The sequence below is a fragment of the Carlito syrichta genome, unplaced genomic scaffold, assembly GCF_000164805.1.
Source record: "Carlito syrichta isolate Samal-C Ts95f unplaced genomic scaffold, Tarsius_syrichta-2.0.1 Scaffold313246, whole genome shotgun sequence".
Lineage (NCBI taxonomy): Eukaryota > Metazoa > Chordata > Mammalia > Primates > Tarsiidae > Carlito > Carlito syrichta.
The window spans coordinates 336353-348736 of NW_007257342.1; the positions used below are offsets into that span (position 1 = coordinate 336353).

Genomic DNA, 12384 nt, shown 5'->3' on the forward strand with positions numbered 1-12384 from the left:
CTGGGCGTGGTAGCACGTGCCTGTAGTTCCAGCTACTTGGAAGGCTGAAGCGGAGGGATCGCCGGCACCCAAACAGGTCGAGGCTGCGGTGGCCGGGAGCGGCCACTGCACTCCAGTCTGGGCGATAGAGTGAGACTCCAACTCAAAAAAAAAAAGCAAGCAGGCCTATACTCGGGCCTATATTTCATTGTTGCTCCAAGTCATGAGACTTTTTTCTTTTCTGTCCAAGTGCAGTTAACATTAAATACTGATGTGCAGAAAACAGAGAAAAGTGCTTCTCCAGAGTTGACAATCTGTGATTCAGGAATAGCTTAGAGTTTTTATTTTTAATGTGCCGCTTTAAACTAAAAGAACACCTCTCTCTCAATTCAGGATGTTGAATTATAGTGTCACATTCATGCCAGGGCAATCTCAAATATGTGGATCTGCTTTCTAAAGATTAGTTGCCGGTTTGAGGTGAGCAGAGACTTTCTCATCTCCTCCAGCAGAATTGTTTAGTCTTGAAGATTTGCCTTGTTGGCTTTAAAAAAAAATGCAGTGGAATTTTTTTTCTTCCATTTGGCTTGAGGTGTCTTGAACATGTTGCCCAAATACCAGCCTTTAGCTAGAATGGGCTCTAGAAGAAAGACTATTTTGTTTTTCTGAGATAGCTCCTAACTTGATTTAAACAATAATAACAAAATAAAATATACAATACATATATGCCAGTCATGTGGCTCAAACTTGGAGGCTCAGGCTCAGTGGCTCAGCCCATAATCCCAACATTTTTGGAGGCCGAAGTAAGTAGATTGTCTGAGCCCGCAGGTTCGAGACCAGCCCAGGCTACTCGGTGAGACCTTGTCTCTACAATAAATCAAAAATTAGCCGGGTGTGGTAGTGCGTGCCTGTAGTTCCGGCTACTTGGAAGACTGAGGCGGAAGGATCACCGGAGCCCAGCCGGTCAACACTGTCGTGGCCATGAGCATGCCATTGCACTCTAGCCTAGGTGACAGAGTGAGACTCTGACTAAAAAAAAAAAAAAAAAAAAAAAAAAAGATTCTGGAGTTCCTTTCTAACTTTAACAGAATGTAGAAAACATAATAATAATAGCTTACTTGCTTTATTTATTTATGAATGAATGAATAAATAAATAAATAAATAAGAGACAGGGTCTCACTCTGTTGCCCTGGAGTGCAGTGTTGCAGTCATAGCTCACTACAACCTCAAACTCCTAGGCTCAGGCAGTCCTCCTACCTCAGTCTCCCTTGTAGCTGAGACTAGGCACCAGCAGACCTGGCTAATTTTTTAAATATATTTTTAGAGACAGAGTTTCACTGTGCTGCTCAAGTGAGTCTCGAGCTCCTGGGCTCAAATGATCCTCCTGCCTTGGACTCCTGAGTAACTGAGATTACAAAGCACAAGACACCTTGTATGGCATTAGCAGCTTTATTGACATATAATTTACATACCATAGCCCCATAGCCCCTTTAGCCAGACTTCAGTGGTTTTGTGTTCATATAGTGATTTTCAGAACACTTTCACCATGCCAAAAAGAAATTCTGTACCAGTTAGCAGTCACTCTCTGCTTCCTTCTCCCCCAGCCCCGGCACCATTAATCTATTCTCTGTCTCTTGAATTTGCCTGTTATGGATATTTCATATCAACAGAATTGTACACTATGTGACTTTTTATGTCTGGCCTTTTTATTTTTAATGGAGTTTTATGCATTTTATTGAGATAAAATGAGATATTTGTAACTTAAATCTCCTCTGTATATATTCATATATCCCAGTTAACCTGAAGTAAATGCTTGCTAGGAAATGTTTTTCAGTGGCTTCTTTTTAAAATCTTCAGTTATCATCTCTCTTGTACATTAGAATTATATCTAAAGAGATTATCAGCAAGATTCTCTTCTTTTGCATGTTGACTTTTACCTCCATTTCCTGCCTTAACTACTCTTCTATTTCTATATTCTTTTGAGCATGATGAACTATTAGATCTGATCCTTCAATGATGTGGGGAAGTTTTCCTACTCCAGGATATGTGACCTTTTAGAATTTCTTGAAATTCTTTAGTTGATCATAATTATTTACACCAGATCAATTTCTGGAAGTAGTTTTTTAACCACCAATGATATAAATTCAGTTAATAACACATTTCTTGGAAGCATCTCACTATTGTCCTGGAGGTAGTCATTGTTAGATACTTCTTTAGTTGACCAAAGTGATACTTGGTTGAGCCCACATTTCTTCCAGTTTCATTCCCTTGTGATATTTTGTTATCTTCTTGCATTGCTTCATCATTAAGTGTCACTTGTTTCTATATCTATCCTTGGCCTATTTCTTCCTCTTGTTTTGAACTTTTACATCAATTTCTAACTCTGGTTTTGTGCTCGTGAATAACTAACTGTTCCAGCACTTCATCTTCTGTGATGAAGTTTCTTTTCTTCTATTTTTTTTTTGAGCTGGAGGCTTACCTTGTTGCCCATGTGGAGTGCAGTGGCACGCTCACAGCCACTGCAGCCTTGGTCTTCTGCACTCAGGCGATCCTTCTGCCTCAGCCATCCAAGTAGCTGGAACTACAGGCGTGCGCCACCACACCCTGCTGATTTTTCTTGATTTATTGTAGAGATGAGGTCTCACCAAATTGCCCGGGCTAGTTTCAAACCCCTGGGCTCAGGCAGTCTTCTCACCTTGGCTTCCCAAAGTGCTGGGATTATAGGCGTGAGCTACCATGCCCAGCCTTCTTTTCTTCTATTTATCTTAGCTTTTCTGTAGAAAGAGATTTATTGGCACAATTTTTGACATTGAATTTTAAACCTATATCTGTAAATAAGTTATCTGATTTTTTGTTCATGGGCTCATTCTGAGGTAGATACTGCTCCTTGTTTTTTCATATTGAGAGTGTAGCAAGTTGTGTTTGTTCTAAAAGAGAACAAGGCATTTCTATTCTTGCTGATTTGCATGAAGACATTTCTTGATTTTCTTCATCCTTTTTGCTTTTTTTTGGTAGATGGTTGAAAGAGTTTTTGATGGAGTTGATCTGCTGCTGAGAAACTCAGTCTCTACTTATTTTTACATCTGGGAATTTAGTTGGTGAAAGCTGATAATTTGGGATTTTCACATTAACCAGAGTATTTAATACTATACTATTATTATTAGATTTTATTTTGGAGATGTTTCTTGTGAAAGCATTTTAAATTTTTGGTCCATTCTAGAGATTTTGATTTCTTTGGCCTTTCACTCGAATCCATACATGTGTCTGCTTACTCTGATTCTGTGTCAGGTACCCCTGAGCTAGTGTTCACTGGGGCGCTTGGCATTAGGTTTTCATTAACTGACAAGTCTTGCTAGTGGCTTGGTCCCGGATTTGTTGTCTTAATTCCCATACCGAGCTGACTAGGGGATCACAGTAATTCTTGTAGTCATGAAAACAATAGCCAATCCAATTTTTGTTTCAGGAATAAGTCTGAGACTCTGCCTTTGGACCATATCCATTATTGAATGAATTCTTTTTTTCCTGAGAGTCAGGAATTAAGATCTGTGAGTTTGTTATTCCTGTATCAACAACATAAGCTTCAGGAACTGTAAAGAAACTGTCTTCTTCATTGTCTGCTATTGTCAACCTAGCTTCTCCACCTCCAAAAAAACCCACTGAACTTAATTTCTTATGCTTTCTGATATTCAAAATTGCAAATGTTTCCCCTATGTGGATTTGTTTTCTTTCCTGTCGTCCTGACAGATCAATTTTTTTTTTGAGTTGGAGTCTCACTCAGTTGCCCAGACTCCCTCATGACCACCGCAGCCTCAACCTGCTGGGCTCAGGCAATCTTTCTGCCTCAGCCTTCCAAGTAGCTGGAACTACAGGGGTGTGTCACCACGCCCAGCTAATTTTTTGATTTATTGTAGAGATAAGGTCTTGCCAAGTTACCTAGGCTGGTCTCAAACCCCTGGGCTCAGGCAGGCAATCCTCTCGCTTGGCCTTCCAAAGTGCTGGGATTTACAGGCGTGAGCCACTGCACCCGATCAGTATTTTTACTTCCAATAGCTGGTTCATCAAGAGATGGGCAAAAACTTTCAATTTGTGGAGGCTATTTCTTAGACCAAACTGCTTTGAGAAATTCAGTAAAATATACAGGCTTTACAATCAAACATTCACAAATAAGTGCACGTACTGTTTTAGTGGTAACCTTAACTTATACCATGACAAGGTGAGTATGTTCTTTGTCCAGTTGTTTATAGTAAGTCTTCCGAAGTGTAATGTAACTTGGACATAAAGTAGTTTTCCCAGAGACATCTGAGCAAGAACCATGTAACCAAAGACTTACACTCTTTTCTGAATTTACTTTTGGTTTTTTTTTTTGAGTTGGAGTCTCACTCTGTCGCCCAGACTGGAGCCACTGCAGCCTCGACCTGCTGGGCTCCGGCGATCCTTCCGCCTCAGCCTTCCGAATAGCTGGAATTACAGGCATGCGCTACCACACCTGGCTGATTTTTGATTTATTGTAGAGATGAGGTCTCGCCAAGTTGCACAGGCGGGTCTCGAACCCGTGGGCTCAGGCAATCCACTTACCTCAGCCTCCCAAAGCACGGGATTACAGGCTGAGCCACCAAGCCCCGCTGAATTTACTTTCAAACACTTCAAAGGTAACCCTGGCCCCGAGTTCAAAGTTTCAGAAAGGCTATTCTGCTTTAATGTCATACTTAGAATTACCTTTTATTGTCAATATTGGGGTTTCATCTGTTACACTCTCTAACCAGGCCTGTAGCTGGGAGCAGCTTCCACATGGGTCTGGCTCCTGTGAACTGGGGCCAGTGGGCCACCATGTAGCCATGGCTCACTCTATGTGTGGCTTCTTTAACTGAGCATGAGATGACTGTTTTCTTGTCTTAAATAATAGCTTTGTTGAGATAAAATTCACATGTCAAAAGTCATTCACTTACAGCAATGCAGTGGTTTTCAGTATATTCAGAGTTATGCAGCTGTCACCACAAGTGATTTTAAAAACATGTTCATCGCTCCAAAAAAGAAAGACTTTGTAGTCATAAAAACAAGAGTATCTCATTTCCTTCCAAGCCCTTCATCCTTAAGCAACCACTAATCTCCTTTATCTCTATAGATTTCCCTATTCTGGACTTTTCATATAAATGGAGTCATAAAATATGTGGTCTTTCGTGAATCGTTGCTTTTGTTTAACATGATGTTTTCTTTTTTTTTGAGTTGGAGTCTCACTCTGTCGCCCAGGCTGGAGTGCAGTGGCCGCTCCTGGCCATCGCAGCCTCGACCTGCTGGGCTCCGGCGATCCTTCCGCCTCAGCCTTCCGAGTAGCTGGAACTACAGGCGCGCGCTACCACGCCCGGCTAATTTTTTTTTTTTTAATTTATTTATATATATATATTTTTTTTGAGTTGGAGTCTCACTCTGTCGCCCAAGCTGGAGTGCAGTGGCCGCTCCTGGCCATCGCAGCCTCGACCTGCTGGGCTCCGGCGATCCTTCCGCCTCAGCCTTCCGAGTAGCCGGAATTACAGGCATGCGCTACCACGCCCGGCTGATTTTTTTATTTATTGTAGAGATGAGGTCTCGCTGCCCAGGCAGGTCTCGAACCCGCGGGCTCAGGCAATCCACTCCCCTCAGCCTCCCAAAGGTGCGGGATTACAGGCTGAGCCACCGAGCCCGGCTTAATTTTTGATTTGTTGTAGAGATGAGGTCTCCTCAAGTTGCCCAGGCGGGTCTCGAACCTGCAGGCTCAGGCAATCCACTCACCTCAGCCTTCCAAAGCATGGTATTACAGGCTGAGCCACCGAGCCGGCTCATAACATGATGTTTTCAATGTTAATCCATATTGTAGCATGTATCAGTACTCCATTCCTTTCTGTTGTCAAGAAATATTTCATTGTGTGGCTATACCACATCTTATTTGTCAGTGGTGAACATTCGGGTTGTTTCTGCTTTTGGCTGTTATTAATAATGCTACTATGAACATTGGAGTACAAATTTTTATGTGGACATGTGTTTTCATTTCCTGTTGATTGTCTTTTTAAAAAATTTCTCTTGGTGTATAGGTAGGAATGGAGTTGTGTGGTCATATGGTAACTCTGTGTTTAACTTTTGAAGATCTACTAAACCGCTTTCCAAAGCAACTGCATCATTTTACGTGTCTACCAGCATTGTAGAAAGGCTCCAGTTTGTTCACATTCTTGCCAGCAGTTATTATCTGTCTTTTTAAATAGCCATCCTAAAGAGAAAATAAATAAATAAACAAATAAATAGCCACCCTAGTGGGTCTCATTGTGGTTTTGATGTGTACTTCCCTCGTGGCTAATGTTGTTGATCATCTTTTTATGTGTTTCCTGGTCATTTTGAGATTTGTTTTTGGAGAAATGTCTGTTTCTGTTCACCTGCTTTGCCCATTTTTTGATTGAGTTGTCTTTTTATTATTGTGTTGTATTAGTTGTTTCTGTAAACTAGTTTCTTATAAGGAACATATAATTTGCATATATTTTCTGCCATTCAGTGACTATCTTTTCACTCTTGATGGTGTCCTTTGAAACACTACATTAGCTATATCATAAGTTTTGTTATATTCATTTATCTGATAGTTTCTAATTTCCTTTGTGATTTTCTTTTTGACTCATTGATTAGTTAGGATGGGTTTTTAAATTATGCACATATGCATGAATTTCTCAAATTTCATTCTGATTTTCATTTCATGCCAATGTGGCCAGAGAACATATTTTGTATTATTTCAGCCTTTTAAAATGTATTGAGGCTTACTTGGAGGCATAACATATCATCTGTCTTGGAGAATGTTCTTTGTGCACTAGAGTAGAACATGTATTCCATTCTTACTGCATGGAGTGCTCTATAGATGTCTGTTAGAGCTAGTTGGCTGATTATCTTTAAGTCTTTTATCTTCCCCTCAGTTGTCTATTACTGAAAGAAGGGTATTAAAGTGTCCAACTATTATTTCTGAATTACATATTTCTTTCATTTCTACCAGCTTTTGCTTCTAGTAATTTTGGGCTCTGTTGTTAGGTGCATGTATGTTTATAATATCTTCCTGATGGATTGACCCTTTTATCATGACCAATTGTCTGTTCTCTCAACAACGAGTTTTTAAATGCTTGCTTATTTTAAACAGTTTAAGCAAAAAATGGTATGTTGTATTAAAAGTATATAAAATGAAAAATATATGCATATCATCCTCAATCCCTGTAGAAATCAGTGTTAACAATTTATGGTGTATCTTTTGAGAGTTTATTTTGTAAACTCATATGCACAAATGTTCTTTAAGCAAAAGAAGAATCATAATAGTAATAATGTTCTGCAACTTTTCGATAATTAAAGCCACATTGTATCCAGAGATTACCTAATCTAAAATAATTTTTTTTTTTAATGATGACACTGCAACCCAAGGAGGGTCATTGACTTGCCTTAATTTACATGGCAGGTAAGTGGGTGAGATGGGACTAGAACCAGGTTCCCTAACTCTTGCTGCAGAGCTCCTTCCACTGAACCTTACTGTCTCCAAGAATAAGAGGGTCTTGCGATACTGAAGTACATATTTGGGCCATGTATGGTCATGACAAAGATTGTTTCACAAGTTGCACTTTGAATTAATTTTGATGATTTTATCTTTTTTTTAATAGCTGCTTGTAGAAATTCTTATGAGGCCTACAATCTCTATCCGGGGACAGAAACTGAAAAGTAAGTGTACTTGTCAACTGCTAGTCTTCATTTTCTAACCTGCTGATAAGGGGACAGTTCCCAGGAGTTGTTCTCTTATTTCCTTCTTAACTCTTAAAACTTTGGACATGCCTTATATTTAGCTTCAGGTTGCTCTTTCTACTTCCAACTAGGCAGCTCTCTTCATTCCTTCTGTACTGGACAAAAATTCAGATTTGGTGCTTTAAAAGAAAAAGCACGAAAACCACTGGGCTAAAAGAATTGCATCTTTGTACTTCCTAATAGCCCTTTGATCCAGCTTTTGTGTTTTCTTTTTAATTCTTATTTCTCATATATAGCTAGCTGAGAGAGTAAGGAATAGCCTGGTAAGATCACTTTTATTTTTTAAAAAAACTTAGTAGTTTTTTGTTATAAAGGTGATATATGTTCTTTGTAAAAAGTTTGATTGCCGGGCTTGGTGGCTCAGCCTGTAATCCCGCGCCTTTGGGAGGCTGAGGTGAGTGGATTACCTGCGCCCGCGGGTTTGAGACCCGCCTGGGCAGCGAGACCTCATCTCTAAAATAAATTAAAAAATCAGCCGGGCGTGGTAGCGCATGCCTGTAATTCCGGCTACTTGGAAGGCTGAGGCGGAAGGATCGCCGGAGCCCAGCAGGTCGAGGCTGCGGTGTCCGGGAGCAGCCACTGCACTCCAGTCTGGGCGACAGAGTGAGACTCCAACTCAAAAAAAAAAAAAAAAAAAAGTTTGATCATTGCCAGAGTATGTATGGTAAAAAGTCAAAGTGTTTTAGTAGTATACTGTTTCTTAAGATGGGTGGTGGGTATATGGGTATTATTCTATATTATTTCTTATAACGTGCACATGTTACAAATAATCTTTTTAGGTATTCAGTATTTAATTTAAAATAAAAAGTGAATGCACTCTGCTCTGGCATTAAAAGCCAGAGATCACTTCAGTTAACATTTGATGAGTGCCCTTCTATAAACATTGCATTTTTAAAAATTAAAAAACATTTTTTTACCCCTGGCATCAGTAGGACATACTATAAAAGTCCTCATTTGTATGTGCAGTTGTGGTTAAGAGGATTCATATTCATCTTTAGTGCTTCAACTTAGTACTCTGTCTAAATTGCTCCTTAATGTTCTCTACCCTTACAGCAAGTAGCATCTTGTAATTAATTGTTGTCGCACTTGTTTTGGTGGTTTTGTTTTTTTTTTAAGTTAAGAGTCTCACTCTGTCGCTCAGGCTACAATGCAGTGGTATGCTCATGGCCACTACAGCCTTGACCTGCTGGTCTTAGGTGATCCTTCTGCTCCAGACTTCCAATTAGCTAGAACTACAAGGAGTGTACCACCACGCCCAGCTAATTTTTTATTTTTGATCTATTGTAGAGACAAAGTCTTGCCAAGTTGCCCGGGCTGGTCTCAAGCCCCTGGGCACAGGCAGTCCTCTCGCCTCAGCCTCCCAAAGTGCTGGGATTACAGGCTTGAGCCACAGTGCCTGGCTGGTGTACTTGTTCATTCTCCCTTCCTCTCACTAGATTTATGGGTTCCACGAGGGCTGGGACTTTCTTGTCTTTCTTTTTTTTTTCTTTTTTTTTACTCAGAATTGTATTTGCTCTAGAGTAGATTCTGAATAAATACTTGATAAATGAATGAGTCCCAATTCCTTTTGAAAATGGAAGGTCTAGAAATACTGAGATATTCTGATCTGATGCTCCACCTTTTTCTGAATTCATTAAATAAACCACAAAGTCCCAATAGGTTGAAAAGTAGTGATGAAGGATACAGGGCATCTGTATTTTCTCATAATTATGTGAGGCAACCCATCATTTTATAGCTTGACTTAAGCTGCTAATTGGGATTTCGGAGGGAGATCTAGCATTTTGGTATTTATAGCAACATAGGAATGAATGGAAACAGTCTTTAAAAATAAAAGCAGTGCCGGGCTGGGCTCGGTGGCTCAGCCTGTAATCCGCGCTTTGGAAGGCCGAGGTGAGTGAATTGCCTGAGCCCGCGGGTTCAAGACCCGCCTGGGCAACTTGGCGAGACCTTATCTCTACAATAAAAATCAAAAAAATTAGCCGGGCATGGTAGCGTGTGCCTGTAGTTCCAGCTACTCGGAAGGCTAAGGGGGAAGGATCGCCAGAGCCCAGCAGGTCGAGGCTGCGGTGGCCAGGAGCGGCCACTGTACTCCAGTCTGGCTGACTGAGACTCCAACTCCAAAAATAAATAAGTAAATAAAAATAAAAATAAAAGCAGTACCAAACAAAACATTTTGTTCATGGTTCATACTGTTTCATCATTTCCTGGTGTGGGGTAATAAAAATTAAGTTTCCTTTTTCTGCTACTCTCCTGTTACTGCTCACAGGGAAGTAGTGAGTTCTTTATTGGAATTAGTAGTAGATGAGACATGAAAAGCCATTTGTCTAACATAGATAACAACAACAAAAAAAAAATCCTAAACAAAGCACTCAGTTGGTGAGTCTGTAGTAAAAATGGTAGAACTTTCAATGGAACTTTATAACAAGAACAAGTAATATGATTATACTTTGGATTTTAGTACTTCTGCTTTTGAAACTATATCTTAGGGAACCAATTCAACACAAACATTAAAACGATACATATGTATATTAAGTTACTTGTTTGTGGTGTATTTAAATACCAAGAATCAAAAACCCTGGATATAACCTAAATAGGACCCAAAGGGAAAATGACTTTATTAAATGATGGTGCCACACAGGTTGAAATTATGAAGACTAGGGAGCATAATAATAAAATGGCAACTATACCAAACCAAAAAGTATTATGAAATGATGGGCACTGGGGAAATCATTGATAGACAAGGACTAGTAGTAGATATCCTGAAAGGAAAATAGTCATCTTGGAGGAAATTGTAACAGTTCCTATGTTGAAACTATAATACTGTTATACTATCTTTTCAGTGAGAAAAATAACCAGTTATTTCTCTTTCACTTTCAGTAAGTGATGAAATGTCCAAGGACTGCTTGAGCATCCTGTATAATACTTGTGTCTGTGTAAGTACCCCTTCCATCGGGGCTCCATTTATCTCCATGCCATTTCTGCGGTGATTGAGATAGGAAGATACCAGTGGGGGTAGCAGACATGAGAGCTAACTTCAGGCATTGGGAGAATTGGACTTATTTTAGATATGCCTGAGAATTGGGACCAACTGGTAGAAATTATAGGGAGGCCGAATTTTGTAGCAGTTTTAAGAGCCAGGACTACTTCAGCAAATACTGAACTCTTTTGGCCCTGGAGATGTCCAAGTAAAGACTGAACAATTACATGTCAAAAAGTGACAAGCATTGGCAGACTGTCTGTAACCTTTAAGACTCCTTTTAACTCCATTACACCTATTTCTTAATTTTCCTTGTTAGAAAACAGAACAGGAACCAGAAGCCTCACCTATATATTGAGCAGGACATTCTGCTAGGTTGACCATTGAGCCAGGAAGAATGTGAATAAAGGAACCAAATGTGGGCCAAGCATGGTGGCTCATGTAATCTCAGTACTTTGGGAGGATGAGGCAGGAGGATCGCTTGAGGTCAGGAGTTCAAGACCAGCCTGGGTAACATAAGGAGACCCTGTTCTAAAAAAAAGTTTTTTAAATTATTGGTGCATGGTGATGCACACCTGTAATCCCAGCTACTTGGGAGGTTGAGACAGGAGGATCACTTGAGTCTAGGAGTTCGAGGCTGCAGTGAGCTATGATTGCACACTGCAACTCTACTATAGATGTTTTATCTTTTCCTACTTCTAAGTTTGTTACCTTGGTAGGTTTTTCATACTACCACAAGATGCACAAAATCTTTCTTGAATGAGGCAAGAAATGAAATGGAGTTAAATGTTCCTTTTTTATTTCCATAGCATATGGGTTTCACTTCTGTAATAGCATTTGTCTCATTCTGCTGTGTATTGTGATTCACTATTTACATTTTGCCACACCATAAGTTCCTAGAAGACAGGTACTGTGTTTTATAAAAGCCAACATTTGTATACTGCTTTACAGAGTGCTTTCACATCTGTTATCTCATTTAGTACTTACAACAAATAACGCTGCGATGCTAATATGACTGCTAGCTGTACTCTACTGGCAAGAAACTAAGGTTCAGAGAGGTGTGTAAACTAAGAGCCAGAACACACACAAGTTCTAACATTAAGTTCTATGCTCTTTTCTTTCTACCCAATTGGTTCTTTTGCTTTTTACTTTTTTTTTTCCCGAGTTGGAGTCTTGCTCTGTCACCCAGGCTGGAGTACAGTGTGTGCAATCATAGCTCACTGCAGCCTCGAACTCCTAGACTCAAGTGATCCTCCTGTCTCAACCTCCCAAGTAGCTGGGATTACAGGTGTGCATCACCATGCACCAATAATTTAAAAAACTTTTTTTTAGAACAGGGTCTCCTTATGTTACCCAGGCTGGTCTTGAACTCCTGACCTCAAGCGATCCTCCTGCCTCATCCTCCCAAAGTACTGAGATTACATGAGCCACCATGCTTGGCCCACATTTGGTTCCTTTATTCACATTCTTCCTGGCTCAATGGTCAACCTAGCAGAATGTCCTGCTCAATATATAGGTGAGGCTTCTGGTTCCTGTTCTGTTTTCTAACAAGGAAAATTAAGAAATAGGTGTAATGGAGTTAAAAGGAGTCTTAAAGGTTAACAGACAGTCTGCCAATGCTTGTCACTTTTTGACATGTA

The 12384-nt window shown here is 40.0% G+C and overlaps 1 protein-coding gene across 4 annotated transcripts in view; it reads left to right on the forward strand.

Moving 5' to 3' along the window:
* The window catches only part of TRPC4AP (transient receptor potential cation channel subfamily C member 4 associated protein), an 80806-nt gene that overhangs the window by 26054 nt on the left and 42368 nt on the right, over positions 1-12384 (forward strand). For all 4 annotated transcript variants that reach the window (XM_021718675.1, XM_008070263.1, XM_021718674.1 and 1 more), the window contains 2 exons: positions 7629-7686; positions 10645-10700. In XM_021718675.1, the coding sequence (XP_021574350.1) occupies positions 7629-7686; positions 10645-10700 (114 nt within the window). The remainder of the gene's footprint in view (positions 1-7628; positions 7687-10644; positions 10701-12384) is intronic.